General features: G+C 40.8%; 1 protein-coding gene across 5 annotated transcripts; it reads left to right on the top strand.

The window, feature by feature from the left end:
- Positions 1–1,954: 1,954 nt before the first annotated feature.
- LOC133746170 (sterol 3-beta-glucosyltransferase UGT80A2-like) lies at positions 1,955–5,703 on the top strand. Of its 5 annotated transcripts, XR_009864002.1 has the most exons (7): positions 1,960–2,564; positions 3,676–3,739; positions 4,089–4,146; positions 4,255–4,432; positions 4,927–5,100; positions 5,182–5,283; positions 5,408–5,696. XR_009864002.1 is itself a non-coding variant. In XM_062174333.1 (5 exons), exons 2-5 carry the CDS (start codon positions 3,729–3,731, stop codon positions 5,449–5,451), a joined length of 291 nt encoding a protein of 96 aa, XP_062030317.1. In that variant the 5' UTR covers positions 1,955–2,564; positions 3,676–3,728; the 3' UTR covers positions 5,452–5,703. The 5 variants fall into 5 exon arrangements, 1 of the variants encoding a protein (XP_062030317.1); XR_009864003.1 differs by lacking the exon at positions 4,255–4,432 and having other exon boundaries at positions 1,965–2,564; positions 4,932–5,100; positions 5,408–5,693; XR_009864001.1 differs by lacking the exon at positions 4,255–4,432 and having other exon boundaries at positions 1,967–2,564; positions 5,408–5,689.
- Positions 5,704–27,041: the final 21,338 nt, after the last annotated feature.

The raw sequence follows: 27,041 nt of genomic DNA, 5'->3' as shown, positions 1-27,041 counted from the left end.
GTCATCCTGCAAACGGGGCACTTCCCGCTACACCACACACCGCTAGCGGAACCCTCTTTCATCTGGCAAGTCGCGTACTTTATTCCGCGCGGTACCGCTCAATAACGTACCGCCAAGCACGTCCACTGGACGCTGTTTCCTGCTTCAAACCAGCGGGGGGACATCCGCCAGCGGCGGATCCCGAGGCCACGCCTCACTCTGACAACGACCGCCACGCGGCGTTAGTCAGATTGTCCCTACGGGACACGGGGACTAGTCAACAGTCTGCGACGACCCTGATCAGGTACGTTGACCCCCGTCACTTGGGTACTAAGATTGGACTCGCTACCCAACACCCTCTGCTCCGTGCAGCTCCCCCTCAACAAACAAATTACCGACCTGCCGGAGGTCCATCTTAGCCGGGGAGTGGGGGACTCCCTAGGGGGCCTTACAGGGGCCCACCCGAAAGGGTATAAAGCGTTTGCTCAATAAATCCATGGTTGACAACGCACTGACGCTAATTATGCTGTTGCAAAGTCTAGCGGAAGAAACGCTTCAAACCGCCGATCAACTCCCCAACCAAGATGGCCCTCCTTGACTGGGGACTTGGGGGACTTGTACATACATATACATTTGCAAGCATAATTAGCTCTAATGGGCTACGCTCATTGTACCGCCAAAGGTATTAATTCCAACCAAAGGAATGGCATGCAGACACACCGCCAGGCGGGCTACAACCCCAACGTCGGATCACCTCCAGATCGGCGACGACGCGCCGTGCCAAGATGGCATCAGAAGCTTCCGTTACTGAGAACTGAAGCTTATCAGTCCTACATCGAAAACAAAGAGAAGATCAACATCCTCCTCACCTATAAAAGGTTCTCTCCTCTCTCCTCATTAATTACGCATTCAATACTTACCTATTGTTACTTTGTCAACATAAATACATTGACTAACTTAGGCATCGGAGAGTCGAAGACCGCCCAGCGCGGTCTCCCTCTAACGCCCTTTGTATTTTACTTGACAGGTAACGGGGGACTTTGGAAATATCACAAGTATAGATCCGCTCACCGGATCAGCGTTAACTAAGGTTCAGCCATCGCCGAACTTTTAGACATTAACAATTGTCGTTGCTATTCTCCCCTGCAGTTCCCGCCAAGTCCCGTCGCTCAATCTCTGTATGTATTCCAAGTGCCTCCATCTCTTTTTCGGAAAGAAATTGCAGGTTATTTAGGCTTTCTCAGTTAAATTTTGTATGATTTTGTGTCTACTTTCTTTAGAAATTGTTCACTTCAATGGTAATATGTTGGTGATCTAGTGCTGGCTACTGTTGATTAGGTTGAGTAATGAGATGCAGGTTCAATCGAAAATAGCTACTGTTTATGTTTTTGAAGTTCTTGTAGAAACAGTTGCATGATATTGAATATCCTGAAAGCAAAATCTAACTTCAATATTCTGGGGGATCCTCTTTATGGTGCGTTTGGATGAGAAAATTATGAAATCCATAGGAATTTATAAACGATGGAATCTTTAACTCCATCAATCTAAAATTCCATTAATTGCAATTTCTGTTGTTTGGTTGTATCCATTTAGGATTTGAAATGTGTAATAAATTAAGAAAGTTTAAAACAAATAAAAAAATAAAATAGAAAAAAACCTTGTTTTGGAAATGAAAATTGAATACTGCAAGGGAATTCGTAAATGACACCTATTTTGGTGGAAATTGAAGTGGGGAATTTAAATGATGAATTCCTTCGTTTTTTTGCACAGAGAAATTTAAAATTTCCAGTTTGATAATGCCAAACGAGGGAATTAGCTTGTAGGAATTATGAAATCCTCACTTTCAATTAAATTCCATCATATTTTCCCTCATCCAAACACACTCTTAAAGAACAACGAATGCGCCCCTCCAACTGATATGGCAACATGTGTTTTTTTAATTCTATCTCTTTGTAAAAAAAGTGAATTTATTAAACTGGATAATTAAGTACAAAGTTGTAACGGATTTCTCGCAAAAAGATTCTGGAGGACGACTGTTTTCTGAATGATTGATGCTTGATTACCATGAGTGCTCTGTCTTTCATCTCTCTAATTTCCTCTAAATCTCTCTCTCTCCCTCTACCTTATCTCCTTATCTTTGTTCATTCTCTTCCTGTGCATTGCAATTATTAAACCATCTGATGGTTTTTGGTACTTAGCTGTTGCTTAGGCGATATTATTTCGCCCCTGAGTTGTTAATCTTGGGTGTTCACTATTAAAAAAGGCTGGTTTGGAAATTGACTACATGATCTATTAGTTATTTTCAATTCATCTTTATGTCGGCTGTATAAATATGAGTACTTGAGAAATTTTATTTATATGGAATTGAAGTTCACAGGCCAGGAATGAGAATATATAAAGAGAGCTTTCTTGGTCGTGATATCTGAGAACCTTATCTGTGAAATGATGAGATGTTACTCAACTTTGCAGGAATATATATGGCCATAGGGTTAGGCTAGCAACTCATGCAAATTTCAAAGATTTTGTCCTTACTGCTGGGTTGGAGTTCTTTCCTTTAGGTGGAGATCCAAAAGTTCTTGCCGAATGTAAGTGAATATTTTTGAACTTTTTTCTTTTTGGATATCCTGCTTACATGATGAGTCTTTTTTTTTTTTTTTTGTTCTGGTAATTTTGGTGATTGATAGGTTCTTATGTTCTTTTTAACGAAGGACAAGGTATTTACCAACTGTGATCTATCAGACTTATTCATAGCGTGTAAAGTATTAACTTTCGCCTTTCTTGTTCTGCTTTATTGAGTAATTCTGGATGTATTTTGGTGCCGGAAATAAACTTGGATATGTTAGAATTGAAGATTCATGCTTTTTTGCTTGTATGTTCCTTCAAGAACACACAAATGTGCACCTAACTGTCTCAAAAGGCTTCAATCAATAGAGTCAGCAATGGGGGTGTTTATGCTAGAATTGGTTGTGAGATTGAACCAAATATGTATAGGAGAATCTCAGTTTGCACCTTCTGTAAGTTTCTCATTGAAGTTATTTTTTTACTAAGCACCTTCCATACAGCTCACCTCTGAAATGGATATCTACTTCACCGTCCAAATTCCAAGTGCTATCTTGGTAGTCTCTAACATAATTCTGGAAATTGCTGAGAATCACAAGCTTCACACATATGAATCTGTTAATGAAATATCCAATGATGGCTTTCCTGGGATTTTGAATTCTACAGTGAGCCACATGATATGAATTCTTGATAAATAAAACTCAATGTTACAAATCTACTGGGATTTTGGGAATATGCCATTCTTTATTGGATGCTTAAAGTTTTTGTACTTAAAAATTTGCATTGTCTTGATGCTTGTCCTTCTGTATCAATTTTGAAATGTTCTTTGTTCGGCTCCGTACACTTGTTTTTGGTTTGTCCATAAATGGTAACAAGCTGGAATTTATATCAAAATTTGAACATATATCTATGAACTAAACTCTGCCAGAAGTTATAGTGCTTTTATTCTCTTCAAATTACGACCTTTCCTTTGGAACCAAACTCCCTTGCTTGGCTAATTAGCTCAATGTCTTGAACTTCTTTAAAAGGCTTCATGCTTATGTTCTATTGGAAAATAATAATAACCAAAAGATCTTTTATTTTTATGTGGTTTGAAATTATTTTGTGGACTCTTAATCTTTGCAAATCGTGGTCCAGGGCACTCTCATGTTGCTGAGGCACTAAAAATACCGTTTCATATATTTTTCACAATGCCATGGACGTAAGTATTTCTAATTAACTATTATCTTGTTATTGCTTTAGACTTTCTGTGTCCATTGTTTGTTTTGGTGCTATGTGTTTCTTAAAGACACATAATGGATACCAGTATAGGGAATGTTCATCACATATATATAGCTTTTCTAAAGTTTGGTAAATTTTATTAATTTTATTCTTTATCCCTTCTCATTTTCAATGGGGACGTTTTAGGATTAAATACTCAAATAAGTGCCTCATCCTAACAAAGGATAATTTTCCACATTCTTTCATGACTCTATGTTCGTATGTAGCTTCCTATCTTCATATCAGATTTGTATATTATATTTCTTGATAATATGCTTACTTTTTCTTAGGCCTACCAGTGAATTCCCTCATCCTCTATCCCGTGTCAAGCAACATATTGGATATAGAGTGAGTCTCATATCAAACTTAAATATCTTACTGATTTTGATTTGCATTGGTGCTTTTGTTGGCCAGTTCTTTATTTTGCTGTTGAACAATTTTTTCTTTTCTTTCCAGCTATCATATCAAATAGTTGATGCATTAATTTGGCTAGGAATTCGAGACATGATAAATGAGTTTAGGAAGAAAATGCTGAAGCTGAGACGTACCACATATTTAAGTGGATACTATAGTACTCCTCCTGACGTTCCCTATGGGTATAGATGGAGTCCTCATCTTGTTCCCAAACCTAAAGGTCATATTTAAATCTCTTTCATTCAGATGAAAACTTTATATGAATTGACATGATATTAGGTCATGGGGTTACTGGTACAATAAGTTGACTGATAAATGGTATACAGAGATTAAGTTTGAGGTTTTGTTTTCATATAGCGTCACAGTTTTCTTCAATGCACTGTGCACTAGGTACTGAGGGACTAACAATTGCTAATATCTATTGAGTTGTCAATCTTCTGTTCCTCATCATTCCATGAGTTAAAGATCAGCCCGACTGTTCATATGTTTTGTTTTCCTGTTGGTAACCTAATTTGGCCATTATGAGTAGACTCCATAATCAGTGTCTACTAGGTCTCTCCTCTAGCTTCTGAATGTACGAGCTAACGTCATTATATTGAATATCAAAGAGAGTCATAATTTGATGTCATATTGAGAAAGAGTGCAATAGTGTGTCTTCTGCCATTGCTCAGATTCTTGGTTAGACTTTAAATCTGAAGATACATGATTTTCTAGGGTAGATATATACCACCTTGACCAACTAAGAAGACCCTCAGTTAGAGGGAGGATGGAAGTATTACTAGACTTGAACATACATATACAATGCAAGAAACAGGATAGAAAACGACTGTAGTTGCTGATGCAAAGAATAAGCAAAGCCGGAGTTCACTCCATTGGAAAAATTTGGCTGTAAGTTTCACCACTTGTGGTTTTCAAAAAACAGTATTTCATTTTGACTTTTCACTTGTTCATTCATTTGCTTCTGTTTAGGGCATTCCTGCCCAACCTAGCAACAAGGAGTGCGGGTACTTTATCATGCGATACATGAGAGATATCATTGAGGATAAAGACATGTCATTGTTTCCTTCCAAGGTATCAACATATATAGCTATAAATATAGTCACTTGACTCAATTTCTATTAAGTGTGTTATTATATCCATGCCTCATTCACCAAAATGATTAACTGATCCTTTTCATATAATAAACTGATTTCAGTGGGAGAGGAGAGGCAGCAGCCAATACACCTAAGTGGATATTGATCAAGTGCGGAATGAGTGGGGGAAGTTTGTTGTCAACACATATGTGCACGAGTCATGAAGTAGCGCACTTGTTGCTGGTATATTTTAGATAAGGAAAACATCTTTTTTGTGCTTCTCTACTGGTACATTGTCATGCACCATGTGTGGCATGTTTTGGAACAATATATATGTGTATCAGCTTTTTGATATCCCAAGTAGATGGACATGCACTACAATGCTTGAAGTTTAAAGTATTGGTTATATGAATCATTTGATGGTTTGCAATGTTTGTATTTGATAGAGTAATAAAGTTAATCACACAACAGAACCAATTGAACTCTGTTGTCTTAAAGTTAATCACACAACAGATATAGTCCAAGAATTGAAGTTTGAAGATCAATCAGACAACAGACAAAATAAAAAAATGTTGTCTGACACGCTTAACATACAACAGCTTAAAACTGGAACTGTTGTCTGAAGACAGCGCCTCAACTGCTGCTGCGCAGCGCTTGGCATCTGCCGAGCCATCTGCCGAGCTATCACACAACAGTTATAACACATACTTGTTGTCTGTGTGTTTCTCACACAACTGTGTTCCACCGTTGTCTGATTTTTCATCAGACAACAACTCACTCTACAACGGTGGGTCTCCAAATCCCACAACGGTTTTCTGCCGTTGTCTGATAAGATTTTTGGTGTAGTGATACAGAGAAAACAGCAAGAGTTAATGTCTGAGCCTAGCTATCCCTTCCATTATAGGCACCAAAACTTTGAACCCTATGTCTTATTAACACCACAGTTATGATCAACTCCAAGCTATTATTTGAACCTTAAGTTCATTGGTGTGATTGTCTACATGGAATATCTAATCAAAATCACAGCGTTTTCAATGTGAATTCTTTTCAAACAATTCAGTCCTTTTCTGCTACATCTTTGATATTGTTGATACCCAAAAAATCAATATTCATGCCCAATAAATATTTGAGGCACAATACAAAAATATAGATATGCAAAACTACACATTATGGGCTTTAATAGCTTAAAGCCCATTATGCTAGAAAGAACTCTCGATATTCTAATTCACTTTCCGTTATACTTTAGTAAGTGTCATGCCACGCACGTGGACCCAAGCCGCAATCATGCTCTTGGGGCTTACAAGATTGGGTGTGGTGTGGAAGGTTACAGAAGTACATGAGGCCCATTATCGATTTCAGTTGTTGGAGATTTTGGACTTGGGGACCAAAATCCAGGCCCGACAATTTAAATCCTTACATGAGCATGCAAAAGATGAGAGAATCCAAACCCATAAGCTTAAACACAATTATCTACCTAATAGTCTTTTCAGCAACACAAACGTGAATACTTCTTTTACCCTACAGTAGTTATCTTATTCTACACTACATAGACACAATTCCATGTTTTAAGCCTTGTTGTTATATAAAGCCACCGCAGCAACCTCAAAAGCCTTATAAGCCGGAAATGCTATATCCCTTTAATCATGGTGCTATAACATAGTGCAACATCGGGCCCGCGTCCACTCCTTCTTTCAGGACTTTCCCTCTATATATATACAACTCACAACCTTCTGAAAGAGAGAAGAGAAACCTCATAGAGAGACCTCCAGGGAGTACATCCCACAAGCAAGCCTCAAGCAACAAGCCAAGCATTCAGCCTCCAACCCAAAACCAATTCAAAGCCTTACACGACCTTTAAACCCAGAATTCATCCCTAAAAATCCATTCCTTCATCACTGCAGTAGATGATACGCAGCAAACCTCTCACTGCAGCAAACCTTTCACCGCAGCAAAGCTCTCACCTTTTGCAACTCATGTGCTTCCAGCTCCCACGCTACATGCCTTCTTGCAAGCCGTTTTATATATTTCTAGTTCATCTATCAAAGCTATAGGAAGTTTCTACCTCACCATCACCAGAAGCATGTCACCGCAGCTGGCCAACCTTACTGCGGGGAATAAGGAAAGACGCTACAAAGCTTCTTGAAGCTTTGGACCCAGTTCCTGAACTCAGAAGGGGTAAACAGAGGAGATGCAACCTAATCAAGCAATCCTAACAGCCTCTGTACAAATCTACCCCAACATAAATGGCGACTTCACTGGGGAACTGGGTTTACATCCCTTATTTCCTCTCACCCATCACTCCAGTAATGTTTTTGGCATCGAGCTATAAATTACAGAGAGTTTGAGGAGAGAGAAAATAGATCGGGGCTTTTCCCTCTCTCCTCCACCACCTACTTCCGGTCTCCTCCACAACCTACTCTCCGTCACCACCGCAACTCACCTCCGCAACCTACTCTCCGGCACCACCATGCCTCACCTCCACCACCACGGTATCCGCTGACCTCCGACGAGTCAACTTGGTCTCTGCGTCATCCAGTGACGGCCGGAAGCCATTACCACGAACCATCACCATGCGCACCCAGCAATACTCTGGACACCCAGAGTTGCTTCTGTCACGAATCAGCAAGAATCAAATTCATCTCCTTTAATCACTGTCATCATCTTCAATAGAATAAATGAATACAATCAATTAGATCATCAATTCGACAAAGGCTTCAGTGTTCTACAGCCAATCTAGCCAACTACTGACATCAGTCTTGACGCAGCTGTCTTCGAACACCGAACTTCACCACTCTCTTTCCTGCCAATTCGAAAGCTTCATCGATCTTCTCCGTCAAATACAGGTTGACGGCAGCCAAGCGACGTCCACCATCCGTCAAGCTTCATCATCAGTTCCCGAACTAGAGCAAATCACCACCAACCTATATGCAGCAGCTTGTCACCGCCAAGGTCTTTGACGCACAGCCAACCGCTAAATGCAGCAACTGTCTGCCAACCGTTAAATGCAGAAACCAGTCATCACCATTGCAGCTCCCCTCGCAAATCTGCACTACCCAGGCCTAGCGGCCTCACCGCACAACACTAGGCCCTCCTCCTTATCTGACCGCATCAACGATCCCTGGGTGCTTGCTGAATCTGCCGCCGGATTTCTAGCCACTGGTTTTCCGCCATATTCTGAATCTGAAGCTTCTTATTCAAGAGCTAGCCCACAACAGTCACTAAAAGCTAAGCACTTGCCTCTTGCCTCTTGTTTCTTATCTTCTTATTAATATAAATGAAAATATAGACACCACGTGCCTACTCAGTGCACTTCGTCAGTCTTGATACAAACACAGCACATGTATTGTTGTTTTTCTTTTACTCTTATCGAGGTGCACCTTCAGCAGTTGCAGCTTCATGTGATTTATCTAAGATATGTCATATATATATGCACAAACTCATCGGCATGACATTGTTCATAAATGACTCACTTAATTGATCTCACTACATATGACACACACGTTGCGCATATATGCATATATCATTAATGTCATACAGCAGACACATTCTCCATACTATATATGGATGCATCTTATTACCTATGCTCATAGCATGGCTGCCTTGTTTCAATTATTACAACACTATAAGTTCTGTATGTCCCTCCGCCATTTAGAAATTTAAAATAGAGTTATATATGATCAATGGCTTTGTATTCAGCTTGCTGCATGACTTGTCACATACATAGAGCTCATCAATATAGACCATGCATGATCAATGGCATTATTCATTACCATGACTTAGACCATGCAATATAGCTCTTTGGCAGCTCCCAAATATGCTTAGCCTATTCATGCATGCACATGGCATCATCAATACAAACATTAGTTTGCCTATCTTCATGTCCAGCTTATATAATCTTCTAGATGCACACCCTTACAGTAATATATATTACATATATTACTAATGGACAACCATTCACACTTGAAATTATCCTCTTGAAATCACAATGACTACATATTTTCGAGAGCATAAGAGGCACAATTCACATGGCGACACAAGAATATGGCTTATAAATTATAATCTCAGGCCACCCATCAATGCACGATACATACACCTGCCACTTTGCCCATCTTGGTGCCTTCTCTGTTTTTTATATATAATGGATTTGTGGCACCCTTCGCCGCCCTTGATTTGAGGCTGAAAACAGGACCACGCACTTGACACCTTGGTAGCACTACATATATAAGCATGATTTGCTAGTTGACCATTAACTAATATATATATTCAATTATACATGATGGGTCATTCAGCACTACGTAGTGCGCATGCATATAATGTATACTAAAAGTTTGCATGTCAAGCAATGATGAATTTGATTTACACCAATCTGCAAGTCTATATTTATTTGCTTGGGCCATATGGCAGCACTCATCACTTGCTATATAAGAATCGAGCAGGCAGTAGCTCCTCCCTGCAACTCCACTTTGGCACTCACTTTGCTTGTGATTGCTTGGAAATCGAGAACAAAGCAACTAAAACAAAGCTAAGCTATCTCAGCTTCTTAATCTTAATTATATCATGATACTAGCTTATCCCTTCGGCATACATAAACATTATGACAGCTCACCAAGCATGAAGCATATGTACTACATAACACATACTAACATGCACAATTACACGTAGACATGTATTCTTTGTTTGGTGGTCATCACTATGATCAATTTCCTTATTTTCAAAGCTACAGCATATTTCATAAAACTATATATGAGCTATATTTTCCTATGCCTAGACGTGTTGCAAGAGCATACCTTGGCTCACAATTTCTGTTGTGTTCAACATGCGCACATGTCCAACCCAGACTCTATAGCACAATTTGTAGCTGTCAAGTGTATATCTTACCATTCTTATTTTATATTGGGGCTTGCAGAAGTGGGGGTAAACTTCCTTTTTCTTCTTGGTTATTCCTGCCCCTGCAGCAATCCATATCTCACATTTTTCCCTGTGGTAATCTATATCGCACCTTTTGTCCCCGCAACAACCCAAAACACGAATAGTTAAACCAAGATAAGCTTCTTTTCTCCAGATTTTAAGGCAGGGAAACTGTATGAGTGGAAGGAAAATCATTCTTTACTCCAAGTGCTCTGGGCCACCATAACATCCCAATTGAACTTATAAAATGAGATTTGAAGCAGAGGGGAAAGGATCACAGCAATCTATATCGCACCTTTTGTCCCCGCAACAACTCAATACACGAATAGTTAAACCAAAATAAGCTTCTTTTCTCCAGGAAAACTATATGAGTGGAAGGATAATCATTCTTTACCCCAACTGCTATGGGCCACCATAACATCCCAATTCGATCCTCTCCTCCATACGCTGGCACCGGACAGACCCAACGGTTCCTCCTCATGGCGCCGAGCATGATGGCAAGGTCATCCCCATCAATCCATCTTTAACGATGGGCACTCACCGAGCATCGCTTTTTAAGCCACCAGCCATGAACCACCGAGAACTTGGCCCGGTATCGGACAACGCACACTCCAAAACTTTCAGCTTGCTATAAGCAAAAACAGATGAGTATTCAATCTATACACGGTTCTTTAAAGTCAAAGCATGACTTATATGCCTCTTATTTTAAAGGTTCAAAATTTGTTCACTAGACACAATCTGTTATGCTGCAATAATATAGTATATATCTGCCATGCTTTGCTCATTAAACAATTAGCTATGCTTTAGTATAGTGCCACATATAAAATTTATTCACTAGACACGATCTGCTATGCTGCAATATAGTATATATCTGCCATGCTTTGCTCATTAAACAATCAGCTATGCTTTAGTATAGTGCCACATATCAAAGTGCATGATATACTTGTCTTATGCGCATAGTCATGCTGCCTCCTCACATGTAATTTTATCAAATACCACATCTATAAGTTAATTACATGACCAGCATGATTATGATTTTACTCTTGGTTCACACCTTTATATGCTAATGCACACCTAGCTCTCCATGCTAATATATTAGCTTCACATGACTAGCTTGCAGAACACACACATTATTCTAGGTTCATACCTTTACAATAATCTTGCTTATATTTCTAAATGTACATGCACTGACATGTCAATTACTATAACCATTCATACTTGAAATTATCCTCTTGAATCACAATGACTGCATATTTTCGGGAGCATAATAGACACAATTCACATGGCAACATCAGAGCATGTCTGCCTCACTCCAGATTAATCATTTCCTTTCTTTATTATGAGGGAATTTCGAATTAAATAACATCATGCCAGGTAGTGGTGCTAGCTAAAATCATCATAGCCCTACTATATGAACGTACAATTACATTGTACCCTTTTTTATATGTGATCAATTTAATCACACTCCTGTCACTTGAAGTGCAACATTTCTCATGCTTCTCGCCTCTCAAGTGCACACAAATGATCCATCTTGTTACTTGGTCAATTCATTGATATGAATAAAATGCTAATCATTTACCTTATGTTAGGGAGACATCGCTTTAATTAATGAGGCTTCTACTAAGGAACTTTGCCGGATCAACGGAGCGTCATGATTGGACAACTCCAGCATGATTTGAGCTAACTCCAAATCGGTGTAAGATTTCTCAGGAAACGATTAATGCATGCAGACAATACTCAATCAAGCAGCAACCAATACTCAATTAAGCCAAAACCATTAGAGCAAGCAATCAATGCTCAGTCAAGCCAATTCCAAGCAAAAGGCAGTATTCATCATCACACTCTAAAAACAACCAGTATATCAGAATAATATGCTTTGACACTTGGGGGCTATACAATTAAGGCGATCAGTTGCTGCGGTGATCACCGCAATCAGTGAAGATCCACACCTACATCGAAGCTACTTGCTTGTCAATTGAAATTTGCATGCCTCAATTATGCACATAATTGAATCATGCTTTATGAATCCAATGGAAGTCATAAAAATGTTCATAATTCATATACAATCCTAAAGCAGAATCTAATGGAAGTCATAAATGTGAGCAATCTGTTCAAAATTCCATGATGCAGTAAGCAATTACTCAAAATTCAAGCCCGCACTTGCCATGAGTACTCAGCTTACCTCCTGAAGCTCATGCCCATGCACTCTCTCTTAAATCAATATATTTAAGAGAACACTTATCACACTTTCATATTACTAATTCATATGCTAAGTCATAAGTACAATAAGCTAATGCATACTCCGAGCCGCGTCAAGCTAAACACAATGCCAAGCGGATTCACGACCAAAAGAGACATGCCAAGTCTTATTCAAGCTCACGCCAAGCACTTGCTAAATCAACGATGCCGAGCATCTCTTTGTCAAGGCCGAGCATCTATCATAGATCATATGAGAGTCATGCCAAGCCTATTCTCCTAAGCATGTACATTTCAAAGTCCACGCACTCTCCCTTGGTCCGCTAAATGATTAAGGCAACATTAAGCTAAAACTATCAATGCACATGCCTAAGCATAGTTGCCACAAGCTCAAGCAAATTTAAGTCAAGCATAAAACAAACTCTCATTCTACACATAATCAAGCATGTATAAGCCAAGCAAAGAAAATGCATATTTTTACACATTGTGTGACGCAAACCATCAAGCATATCTATAAGTCAAATGCAAATGCCTATTCTATCTTTTAAATTACTTTATATGCTCACTATTTTCAATTTGCACACCCTGCTTTACTCTTACCACGTATCATATTTCACACACATACTTACCTACTTTGTTTAACTTTCTTTTCATTTGTCAATTATTTTGCAAATACTCTTGTTGTTATGCTCTTTGTCATCAACTTTGAAGTCAAAAATCATTTCTACTCTTCTTTAGCTTATTATTCTCACTCGCCAAATTACTCGTTCATCTAATACTCATTTTCGAAAGAACAATTATTTTCTAAATCTCGTGATTATCCTCACTTGCTCATTGCTTACTTATTTTCCACAAGCTATACTTGACCATTCACGCATTTTTCATTATGTTTAAAGATTTGATCATCTTCTTGTGTTCACAATTATTCTACTAGCTTTTACCATATTATTCTCACTCTTCATTCAATCGCGCACATGCTTTACTTTCAAGTTCACTCTTATTTTACACCAATTCATTATCAATTTTACTTTTACTCAACCTCATGCCTACTTATTTTATCACAATTATGGTAAAACATGCACTCAATTTCCACATATTCTTAAATCTAATCACCCAAAATTTCAAGTTCTCGATGCATGTACACTCTTTCAAATTTCATGCTTCTATAGACTTGACTTTCATGCTTACCTTGGGTTACTTTCTTATTGATTATGTAGCCTATTTTCATAGTCATTGCATAGCCTACATAATCAAGGGGGCTAATGTTGATACCCAAAAAATCAATATTCATGCCCAATAAATATTTGAGGCACAATACAAAAATATAGATATGCAAAACTACACATTATGGGCTTTAATAGCTTAAAGCCCATTATGCTAGAAAGAACTCTCGATATTCTAATTCACTTTCCGTTATACTTTAGTAAGTGTCATGCCACGCACGTGGACCCAAGCCGCAATCATGCTCTTGGGGCGTACAAGATTGGGTGTGGTGTGGAAGGTTACAGAAGTACATGAGGCCCATTATCGATTTCAGTTGTTGGAGATTTTGGACTTGGGGACCAAAATCCAGGCCCGACAATTTAAATCCTTACATGAGCATGCAAAAGATGAGAGAATCCAAACCCATAAGCTTAAACACAATTATCTACCTAATAGTCTTTTCAGCAACACAAACGTGAATACTTCTTTTACCCTACAGTAGTTATCTTATTCTACACTACATAGACACAATTCCATGTTTTAAGCCTTGTTGTTATATAAAGCCACCGCAGCAACCTCAAAAGCCTTATAAGCCGGAAATGCTATATCCCTTTAATCATGGTGCTATAACATAGTGCAACATCGGGCCCGCGTCCACTCCTTCTTTCAGGACTTTCCCTCTATATATATACAACTCACAACCTTCTGAAAGAGAGAAGAGAAACCTCATAGAGAGACCTCCAGGGAGTACATCCCACAAGCAAGCCTCAAGCAACAAGCCAAGCATTCAGCCTCCAACCCAAAACCAATTCAAAGCCTTACACGACCTTTAAACCCAGAATCCATCCCTAAAAATCCATTCCTTCATCACTGCAGTAGATGATACGCAGCAAACCTCTCACTGCAGCAAACCTTTCACCGCAGCAAAGCTCTCACCTTTTGCAACTCATGTGCTTCCAGCTCCCACGCTACATGCCTTCTTGCAAGCCGTTTTATATATTTCTAGTTCATCTATCAAAGCTATAGGAAGTTTCTACCTCACCATCACCAGAAGCATGTCACCGCAGCTGGCCAACCTTACTGCGGGGAATAAGGAAAGACGCTACAAAGCTTCTTGAAGCTTTGGACCCAGTTCCTGAACTCAGAAGGGGTAAACAGAGGAGATGCAACCTAATCAAGCAATCCTAACAGCCTCTGTACAAATCTACCCCAACAGATATATAAGCTAAGTTCCCAGCTCAACTAACCCAACAAACTGGATACTATACTCAGCTCAACTAATTAACCTTCAAAAGTACCTCCATCATAATGAACTGAGCTTTCAAAATGTCCAATTACAAATAAAGTAAAAGCAAGCCAAACAAAGTAAATTTTAAAGTAATGAACTGAGTTTTCTAGTTGTTTGAACCCAAAATTAACATTTTTTCCCGACGGAAGGGGACTCGAAGAAAACCGGGCCAAGATCCGTGGCCCAAGTTATTTATTTGCGATAAGTTCGGAATATATTATTTAAAGGCTAAATAAAGCCTACTTGAAGATCAAGCAATCTCAGAGCATACCGTGATATTCCTTAATTTATTATCAAATATTGGATAATTGTCTGCTTAAAGATTGCGCAAGAGGGGAGACGTGCAAGCTGCACTCATGCGACAATTAATATGGTGGACATGGACCAATTCAGGATGGATTCAATTGTCCTATATATGCAAACAATGCATAACATTCCCATGCAATGGACGTGAACAGTTGGGGAAGGAATCAACCACCTTAATTGCAATAATCAAGGAGAATATATGATTGCTAAGTAGTGGGCCAACTAAGGAAGATATAGATACAAGCTTCGTGAATCAAGGGTACGTGGGCTATATATATATATAATTGCATGCCGCGAGCTACAGAGTCCTCGCGACGACATATTTACAATTAAGATACGTGCATATCCTACTGCATCCAAGAGGAAGATTACGTCCAGGACTCCAAAAGGTAATTAACCTTGCCTAGAAGATTGCTACGACAGAGTTAATCTTTTATTGCTTACGATAGATATCAAAACTAGTTGAAATTAAGAATCTCTAGAGAATAAGAAGCTTTAGAGACTAAGAAGCTTTTGAGGATGAATTCTTACACACTTTTCATTCAATATACAGAGGCATATTTATACAACCCTAATTCTGGACAAACAAGGAAAGTAATCAAGTCACAAGAATAATCCCGATTCTATACAACTAGTATAATTCTATTCCTAATAGTAATCCTAAAAATCTATGACTCACAACACTCCCCCTCAAGTTGGAGCATACACATCTCGAATGCCCAACTTGTCAAGTGAGTCATGAAATGCTTTGACTGACACACCCTTAGTCAGAACATCTGCTAACTGCTCCTCAGTTGGTACAAATGGGAAGGTAATCAGATTGGCGTCCAGCTTCTCTTTGATAAAATGTCGGTCAATTTCCACATGTTTTGTACGATCATGCTGCACTGGGTTATGTGAAATTTCAATAGCTGCTTTGTTATCACAAAACAACTCCATAGCTCTTTTTGGCTTGAACCCCAAATCACGCAATAAATTACGTAACCATAACAACTCACATACTCCATGTGCCATACCTCTATACTCGGCTTCTGCACTAGACCTCGCCACCACCTTTTGTTTTTTACTCTTCCAAGTGACAAGGTTCCCTCCAACAAATGTAAAGTAACCCGAGGTCGACCTCCTATCTGTAATACAACCAGCCCAATCAGCATCAGTATAACCACTCACCTCCAGGCAGTGATGTTTTGAGAACATAATGCCTTTCCCAGGAGCACCCCGGCACTACCGCAGGATTCGCACGACTGCCTCCATATGGTCTTCACTTGGGTTATGCATGAACTGGCTCACCACACTTACTGCATACGCCAAATCAGGTCTAGTGTGACCCAAATAGATTAATTAATCTGCCAACTAACCTTTGATACCGAGCCCTATCCGTTGGCACTTGATCAGGGTACTCCGCTAACCGGTGATTCTGTTCAATTGGTGTATCAGCTGGTCTGCAATCTAACATGCCCGTTTCTGACAGCAAGTCTAGAACATATTTTCGTTGGCACAAGAAGATGCTGTTACTCCCCCTGGCTACCTCTATCCCAAGGAAATATCTCAAGTCACCAAGGTCTTTCATCTCAAACTCCGAAGCTAACTGCTGTTGTAACCTCCTAATTTCCTCTCGATCATCACCTGTAATTACCATATCATCAACATAGATGATTAACGCCGTTACTTTACCCTTTTGATGCTTAAGGAAGAGAGTATGATCCGAGTTGCTTTGTTTGTAACCAAACCGCTTCATTGCCTGAGTAAAGCGCCCAAACCATGCACGGGGGGATTGTTTCAAACCATAGAGTGACTTCTTCAACCTACACACAACATCCGTTTTATCAGCAGTCTCATATCCAGGAGGTAGACTCATATACACTTCTCCAGCTAAATCTCCATGTAGAAAAGCATTTTTCACATCAAGTTGCTTGAGAGGCCAGTCCAGATTAGCCGCCAAAGAGAGAAGCACTCTGATAGTATTGATCTTGGCTACAGGTGCAAACGTCTTATCATAGTCTACACCATATGTCTGTGTAAACCCTTTAATTTGCTACCAATCTCGCCTTGTATCTACTAACTGAGCCATCTGCATCATGTTTAATTGTGTAGACCCATTTACATCCGACTGTTTTTTTTTCCTTTAGGTAACCCTATCAATTCCCAAGTGTTATTCTTCTGTAGAGCCTCCATCTCTTCTTCCATTGCTTTTGACCACTTTGGATCTCTTAGAGCATCCTGCACTTTGTTAGGAATAGATACGGAGGAAATCTGATGCACAAACGACTCATATGACTTGGACAACCTATGTGTAGATACGTAATTGGCAACCGGGTACCTAGACTTAGCTTTAAGACTAGGTTCATATTTCTTTGGTGGTTTACCACGAGTAGAACGAGAAGGTAAAACAGACAAATTGGGTTCAGGTATTACCTCATTTTGACCTTCAGGACCTTGGAGAATTTGGCTCGAGGGGAGAGATGAAGAAGAGGGAGAAGTTCTGTCTTCCAAGTCGGGTTCACTGTTGCCAAAAATGATGTCGTTCTGTCCTTGATCTGAAACGACATCGTTCTGTCCATCATCCAAAACGGAGGCGTTCTTGTGTTCTCGCCGGTCGTTCGCCAGTTCTCGCCGGTCGTGCCTTCGACCCAAAACCGGCGTTCGTTCCTCCATTCCCGGCCGCCCGTCGTTCCCCGTCTCCAGATCACCGGCGTCAGCGTCGTTCCCCATCTCCAGATCACCATCGGCGTCCAAACCAGAGGCGTTCTCCAGTTCTCGCCGGTCATGCCTTCGACCCAAAACCGGCGGTCGTTCCTCCATTCCAGGCCGCCCACTCCGGCCCGCCAGTCGATCTCCTTCTGGTTCGGCGCCTCCATCAGTTGCGTTCCTGTCTCTTCCTTCTGCTCTTTCTTTTTCGTTTTTGTCTCCGTCTCTTTCTGTTTCTTCTCTGTCTTTTTCTGTTTTGTCTTTTGCTTTTGCTTTTTCTTTTTCGTTTTCTTTGTCTGCGCTTTCTTTTTCTTTTTCCCTTCTTTCTTTTTCGTTTTCTTTGTTTGCTCTTTCTTTTCCTTTTTCCCTTCTTTCTGTTTCTTTTTCTTCTGTCGTATTTCCATCTTTGTCCTCTGTATTGCTGCCACTGCCACTAACCATCTCTTCGGAATAAACATATTGCTCCCCTTGAAGAGAAGGGTGAGTGGGAGAAAAATAGCAAGCATCCTCGAAAAATGTAACATCCATCGTCACATAGAATTTTTTGGTAGGAGGATGAAAACACTTATATCCCTTCTGATGGGTCCCAAACCCAACAAAAACACACTTCAAGGCACGAGGTTCTAACTTCGAGCGTTGGTTCTTAGGAATATGAACAAAGGCAATGCATCCAAAGACTCGGGCAGGAAGATTATGGAAAGACGGAAGAGATACATGGGACGAGAGGACCTCAACTGGAATCTGATTTCGGAGAACACTAGACGACATCCTATTGATTAGATGAGAGGCAGTGAGAACTGCTTCTCCCCACAAATATTTGGGCATATTCGCGCTAAAGAGAATTGAACGAGCAATTTCAAGAAGGTGACGATTCTTACGCTCAGACACACCATCTGTTCTGGGGTTTGAGGACATGTGGTTTGATGTAGTATACCCTGTGTACAAAGATACTCCTGGAACTCATTGCTCATATATTCCCCCCCATTGTCAGACCAAAAGAGTTTGATCTGACCATTGTACTGTGTATGGATCATTTTTTGAAAATTTTTAAAAGCTGGGAACACAGCATCCTTGGACTTTAGTAAAGCAATCCAAGAAACACGAGTACAATCGTCAATAAAAGATACAAAATAGCGCAAACCAGAAGGAGTAGGATCCCGTGAGGGTCCCCATAAATCAGAATGAATCAATTCAAAAGGCACAAGACTTTTATTTGAAATACTCAAAGGGTAGCTAACTCGATGGCTTTTGGCCAGAACACAAGTTTCACACTTAAAAGATGACTCTGAAATACCCAAAAACAAAGAGGGCATAGACTTTCTCATATTACTAAAGGAAGGATGACCAAGACGACGATGCCACAACCATATTTCATTCAACCGCTGCTCAGAACTCGAAATCAAAGCTACTGGGGCCTTCTTCCCTGGTGTTAGCCCTGCATACATTCGATCTAGATGAAATAACCTCCCCCTAAAATCCCCTCGGCCAATTATCTCCCTTGTCTGAAGATCCTGAAATACCACATACATGGGAAAAAAGGTCACAGAGCAATGAGATTCAGTATTTAATTGGGGAACAGAGATTAAGTGATGTGACAAATCAGGAACATATAACACATTCCTAAGCTCTAAGTTTGGTGTGACTCTCACAGTTCCTATTCCTAATACGGGAAAGGCTTCACCATTAGCATTAGTGACTTTGGACACTGGTGGGATTGAGAGAGAGGTAAAAAATGATTTATTGTAAGTCATATGATCAGATGCACCAGAATCAATAATCCAAGTATCTTCCCCAACAAAGTCAGAGACAAATAAAGCCTTACCAAACTTACCTCTTCCAATGAAAGAGACTGAAGCATTACCCGAATTCTGATCTTTTTCCTCCATACCTTGGTAGTCCGGATTCTGAATTAAATTTGCAGCAGTGGTACGACCCTGTTGGTTAGGTCCTGATTTATTCTAGGTATTTTGTTGATTTGGATACCCATTCAATCGATGACACTTAGTCCTCCAATGCCCATAATTCTTGCAGAAAGTACAGTAAGGCCATGTGCCTCCTTGAGAACTTTGTTGTGGTCGAAGTTGTTGAGGCGGTGGTACATACTTTGACGGTGAAGGCTTGGTTTGGACAGTGAGACTTGATAACTCCGAATGGATTGATTTGGTGCTATCAAGTTGAGTCTCATCTTTGCGTATATATGCAAAGGCATCCTCAAGGGTAGGTGGAGTTCCACGTCTGAGCAATTCACCCTTTGCACTAGCATGTTTATTGTCGAGACCATGAAGAAAAATATGCAGCCTCATTAGATCCTTCTCTTCATTGTGTAATTTTATGTCATCAGCATTCTTCATCTTGTTGGGACGTCTTTGATCAATTTCTAGCCATAAGCCTTTAAGGGCAGCATAATATACTGCCACAGGCCGCCCATCCTGAGTCATCATGAACGCCTTGGTATGGAGCTCATGTATTTGAGCAAAATCTGAGTCATTCAGATACAATTGCTTCAGAGTACTCCAAATTTCTGCTGCAGTTTCACACCCAATGATCAACTGTACTACCTCATCCGTCATGGCCTTATAGAGCACAGACATCTGTTTGGCTCCAATTTTTGTTGCAGCTGGTCATCAGTCTCTTTTCTGCGCGGGCGTGCCAGCACCGTTCGGGTGCGGTCGTCGGGGGTGTCCCTTGACCTGACTTCTATCAAGCGATTGTAGACGAGGAGAGCACCAACCTCGTCGTGGGATTCTTTGTGCCTCGTGGTGAGGACTTTGCTGAAGTTTCTTCTTGTTCACAAGTCGATACTCAATATTGCAGATTGAGCAGAGCGAAATCACCGGGAAGTATTGAGATCTTGCTAAAGCGTGACTTTAGCTTGGCTGGGTTGCTAGGGCGTTACCCTTGCTTGGCTGGTTCTGTAACCGTTGTGGTCGTGGCACTACCGTCGGCTCCCGAGGAGACTAGGACCGAAGCACGTTGACAGAGGGTTTGGTGGCACTGAAAGTCGGCTTCTGAGAAGACTAGGACTAGGAGTGTGATCACCGATAAGAGAAAGAGAAGGAGAGGAGTTGCTCTTAGAGAGGTTGCTCTAGAGAGAACTTAGATCATCTTAGAGATGTTGTTGAATTGTGTTGTTGTTCTTTGGTCGCGGCACTACCGTCGGCTCTCGAGGAGACTAGGACCGAAGTACGTTGACAGAGGGTTTGGTGGCACTGAAAGTCGGCTTCTGAGAAGACGAGGACTAGGAGTATGATCACCGGTAAGAGAAAGAGAAGGAGTTGCTCTTAGAGAGGTTGCTCTAGAGAGAACTTAGATAATCTTAGAGATGTTTGTTGAATTGTGTTGTTGTTCTTTTGATACTTGTTGTAGCCTCTATATATAGGCTACCAAGCAACACTATTTGTCCTTAAACAACTCATAATGGGTTAGGTTTTAGCACTTAAACATTAATGGAATGTTAGGTTTAAGCACTTAAAACACTAATGGAATGTTAGGTTTAAGCACTTAAACACTAATGGAATGTTAGGTTTAAGCACTTACTGCTCCAATTTTGCTGCAGCTATATCTCCACCAAGAACTCAAAATGGGCCTTCGACCTCTTCACATCAAATGATCCAAAATGAGTGTAGATCATTGTGGCAAATTTTCAGAGCTTTCTTTCATGTGGTTGGGCCGGAAACGCTGCTGGACCTTTTACAGGTCCAGTTTTCCAGTTTTGCTTCTGCAGAAAATTGGACTGATTGTTTGAAGGCCTTCCACTCAAAACTAGCTCTGGCACTCTTCATACGAAATGATCCTTGGTGTATCTAAAATGGATCTGCAGAGTTTCAGCTCATTTAGAGTTCATTTGGTCAGGCGGCCGCTCCTTCTGTTTAGCTCGGTTTCTCCTAGCCGAAGTAGGAAAATGTGCTAAAGTTGACTTTTCATGCTTCCATAGTAGGCTTTATTTAGCCTCTAAATATATATTTCGAACTTGTCGACAATATATAGCTTGAGCCACTGACTTTGGCTCAATTTCTCCAAGACGTGCCTTGTCAGGCAAAAATGCTCATTTTGGGTCCAAACAACATCACGGCACCATTGTGAGTTTCCCACTTTGCATATCCCACATCTTTTTCATCCGGTGTCTGAATCAATCCATTCACATATCCCATCTTGTCCAGACCGCAAAGATGAGCAGTCATCATCTTCCTCCAAGTACGATAATTCGTGCCATTCAACTTGGCACCCCCAAATCCCCCTCCTGAAGATTCTTGATTCACAGATACCTCCACATTCTGCACGTCAGAAGTCACAATCTGCTTGGAACTTTCTTCACCACCCATGATACTTGAACTGCAACAATCTTCTCTCTTTACACTGCGGAAGCAACGAACACAAAACCAAGACCAAAAATCCAAGATCGGATTCTTGGCTTTGATACCAAGTTGAAATTAAGAATATCTAGAGAATAAGAAGCTTTAGAGACTAAGAAGCTTTTGAGGATGAATTCTCACACACTTTTCATTCAATATACAGAGCCATATTTATACAACCCTAATTCTGGACAAACAAGGAAAGTAATCAAGTCACAAGAATAATCCTGATTCTATACAACTAGTATAATTCTATTCCTAATAGGAGTAATCCTAAAAATCTATGACTCACAACAAAACTATTAAGAGTTTTGATTTGATTCAAGGCCAATAACTGTGGCCTAAAATATAGTATTTCATTCCTATTAGGAAGGAAAATCTGCAGCAGCCTATATATAGAGGCTAAAGACGATACAGAAAACGACGACTCTCTCCAATTAATCTCTACGATTATCAAAGCCTCCCCGGAGCAACCTCTCTTACCGGTGACCACGCTCCAGTCCCAGTCTCTTCAAGAGCCGACTGTCAACGCCACCAAACCAACCCGGCGACCGTACTTCCAGTCTCAGTCTCCCTAAGAGCCGACTGCCAGTACCACTGCTACCGATACTATCTCACCCAGCAAAGTAAGGGTAACGCCCTCGCAACCGAGCGAAGCTAAAGTCACGCTTTAGCAAACCCTGTGCTTTCTCCCAACTTCCCAGTGATTGCTCTGCTTAGTCTACAACACTAAGTATCGATTCGGTGAACGCAAGAGACCACAACCAAAGCCCTTACCAGTAAGGCAAGAAGTCCTTTTCCGGAAGGCAGAGAAAAGAACCTTGTGACGAGGTTGGTGCTCTCCTCGTCCACATCGTTTGATCAAGAAGTCAGGTCAAGGGACGCCCCGACGACTGCACTCCACGGTGCTGGCACGCTCGCTCATTCAAAAGAGACAGTTTGTACCGCACTGATTTTCGTGTCAAACATTTTGGCACGCCCAATGGTGAAGGTGGCCACAATCATGGCCAACTTAATTATCAATTAAGGTGTGGTCTACAAAAGCCAATCTGTGGCTTTATTAATCAATTCAACTTGAAGTTCTTCATATATTCTTCAAGGCCAAACGGTGGCTTTGATATATGTGGAGGATACATCTGCAACCCACCTTGCAAGAATGGCCAGAATAATTATTCTAGTGGCCAATTTGTCCTTCGTGACTGTAAATTTGAGTATCATCAATACAAGTTAACTCTTGTTTATAATTATTCAACTCCAAATTTCTTGAAAAATAAATTTTTCTATGATGATACTATACAATCCATAGAGGCGTCTCAATATGATGCCTGGAAAGAAAATAGAGGCAAACAAATGTTTGATATGCCTATTTTTGCAGAGGAGATCAATTCATCAAATTTCGGTGATTCTAAATATGATCTCAACATGGAGCCAATCTATGATGAATATGATGATAATTATAATTTAATTATTGGTTCCAAAAATCATATGCAGGAGTTCAAGTTCTGTGAGGCTCTTGAGCATGAGGATTCAAACCAACAAGTGGTCAAATGCAAAAGCCAATTCGTGGCTTATTCTAGAGACACCATGTTCTATGACATGGTAGTTGGCGACAAAGCCGATCTTGGGACACCATCATCTCCAGAATTGCAATTGAAGATCATGCTTCGCCAACCAACAAAGATACTTGGGGGGCAAGATTACTCTTCCTGCGAGCCAAATTTCTACCAAGTCTTCGACGCAAAGTATCTTTGTTATTTTCCTACAAGCTCTCGCAAGAGGGGTTTTCATGCGATAAATTTTGATGCATCGGAGCTTGGAGTGAAGCATAGATGGCCTCCCCCATGGCCTTCTAGAGGTTAGCCAAACATGTTGCTGCTAGCTTCGTTCTTTCTTTACTTTTAATTTTCTGTCAATTTTCAGTTTGCATATTTCTTTTAGTTAGTTAAAAAAAAAAAATACAAAAATACAAAAAGAAAAGAATACAAAAAGAAAGTTATGCGTCGCGGAGACATCAGCGACTAGCCGCGAGGCCATACACCCGCGAAGGCAATGGCCGCGAAGGAGGTGGTCGTGAAGGAGGCCAAAATAGGGCTGGGTTCAGATCGGTCCGTTCTGAAAAAGTTGGAAACCGAGACCGAAACCGATATTGTCGGTTCAGTCCAGATCGGTCTTTTAAGCATGCTAGGACCGATGAGAAACCGATCCGAACACAATCGGTCCGGTCTTTCGGTTTTCCGGGCCAAAAAACCTATTTTTCCAGCTTTCAGAGTTTAGGTAACCTGCTTCCAATTTTCAGAATTCCACATGACAAACACCTTCATTTTCAGCCTCAGTACAATAGAAATGACTAATTCAGATCAATTAAACAGATAAAAGCTACTGGAGCTGCACAAAACAAGTGAAACCTGGAAAACTATGCAAAGTTGTGGAGCTCCATCGACCCTGTGGATGTACTCTTCCTCTCTCTCTTTATGGGTTTTGGTGGTCGGGACGATGTCATCGTAGATGGAGTTCCAGCAGAAGTTGGTTGGTCTGTTGCAGCACCAGCACTTGCAGGGATGACAGCATTCTCGGCAATTTCGGTGTCGGGATCAGAATTGGAATTCGAATTTGCATTTTCCGAATCGGAATTTGAATTGGATTCGGATTGGGATTCAGATTGGGTTTGTAGTGTGTTTCCAGTGGATGAATCCTTGGGTGATTGATCGAGACACAGTGATGAGTGATCGACACTCGAGAGTGAAGAACAGAAGAAATGGGAATAGGGTTTTCTCAGACTGAAGAGGACGGCTGAAATGAAATCGAAATGGGGAATTGGGGATTTTAGGTCGAAGACTTCGGGTGATTGCCTGAAAATGAGTTTAGGCTGTGCTCCTTAGGCTTGTCTGGGAACCAACTAAAACTCGACATGTAGACATGTACAAATTATTGGTCCGGATCGGGCCTAATCGGTTCTGTGAATATGGAAACCGAGGCCGACCCGAATGACTCGTTAATCGATCGAGGAATTTGTGTCTCAAAACCGACCCGAATGGTTGGTTTCGGTCCGGATCAAGTCGGGTTTTCGGTCTCTCGGGTGAAAACGCCCAGCCCTAGGCCAAATATTAAGCGAATGTTTGCGAGGAACACTTCGCAAACACTTTTCTGGCGAGACAGGAAGCGGAATTCGCTGATCGACTTCGCCTAAACCGCACCAACAAGATTCAACTGAGACGAGGTCGATCTAAGGGCCATTGAGTGGTCTTTAATGGAGAATATGCCAACCACAGTGGCAAACGTCCAGGCAGAGCCGATAGGGAGACTTTCGATACCAGAGCGGATTCAGGGAGGGTTTCCTCTGCCGGCGAGAAGAAGCAAAATCGAACTGCAGGGGACTACATGTCCAATCCGGAGTAATCTCCCACTGTTTCTACGAAGAACCAAGCGCAATCCTCAGGAAGTAATTATTATTTCATTGTTGGGACTCTGTTTGCTGGTGAATTAATCTTTCGTGGGTCATTCTGTTGAGCTTTCATAAAAACTCTGAGAATATGATATATGCCCACAAGGTGTTTGATGGAATGCTTGAGAGAAATGTTCTGTGGAAGTGACATGTGCAGACCTGGGGGGCAGAACTATTAATCCTCATGTTAGTGTGTCCCTGAGAGATTACCAGAAAATATCAATCCTCCTTGGTCAAGTGCAACGAACAGAGGCTTAACATGCACCTAGCTCACGCTGGGGGAGGGGCACACATTTTGGGGCACGATTTAAGCCAAACTTCACAGTGGCATTGGAAGCAGATAGATGCAAGAAGAATATTTGAAGGATGGTAGACATCTCAGGTTGTTGACTCCAGCTACGTGAAGTCTCTGAATTGGATACGAAACAAAATGTGAATGCCATAAGAGGAGTATGAACTCGCGAAGTGAAGCTACCAAGAAATTTTCAGAGTTTCCTCACAGTAGTCTGTTATATCACATTTTGCTTTGCATTCATGGCTGAAGCACTATTGGAAGACGATCTAGCTAAGCCAGCAAGTGGCTTTAGTATATGCCAATTACAGTGGCTATAATTGCAGCAGGAGCAAAATATAGGTTTGATGGAATTTTCTTATTGCCAGCTTGTGGCTTAACGATAAGAAAACACACTGCTGTGTTTGCTATTTACCAATTGTGGTGAAATCAAAAGTTACAGTTTTGAATCAATACATACATCGCGTAGCTACCGTTCTGTTTCTTAGGGCCAGCGAAGGGGCTTTGACATACATAGCACTGCAATTTGCCATGGGGAATCGAAGTCTGGAGATTAATGTGTGTGTGTATATATATATATATATATATATATATATATATATATATATATATATATATATATGTCAATCTCCTGGGATATGTGTCATTCCAAGAAGATGCTAAGTGGCCTAAATATCAAAACTCCATCTGGGTTGACGGCATAGGAAAACATAGAGCCAGTATAGCCAATTGATGCTTTTAAGTAAGCTTGAGTAAAGCCAATGCGGTTTTGATTGTAGCGGTGCAGCAAGTGTGGCACCTCCATGTGCTAGGGTGTTGGATTCACTTGGCCGCGTATCACAACGTGGACGGCCATGATTCAATCATGATCTCAGACAGTGCATTTAGCATATTTGCAAAGCATGCATCTCGCGAAGAAATGGAAGCGAACAGCTCGCGAAGGAAGACTGGTGATTCATTTATGTATGTTCGCTGCTCACATATATATATATAAACAAGGAGCACGTGGCCTCTATAAAAGTGGGCATGCATTATGATTACAGGTGCGCACCTGTGTCAGTAAGTTCGCGAGCGTTCATAA

Source organism: Rosa rugosa, chromosome 4 (assembly GCF_958449725.1).
Source record: "Rosa rugosa chromosome 4, drRosRugo1.1, whole genome shotgun sequence".
Taxonomy (NCBI): domain Eukaryota; kingdom Viridiplantae; phylum Streptophyta; class Magnoliopsida; order Rosales; family Rosaceae; genus Rosa; species Rosa rugosa.
This window is presented reverse-complemented; position numbering and strand designations above follow the sequence as displayed.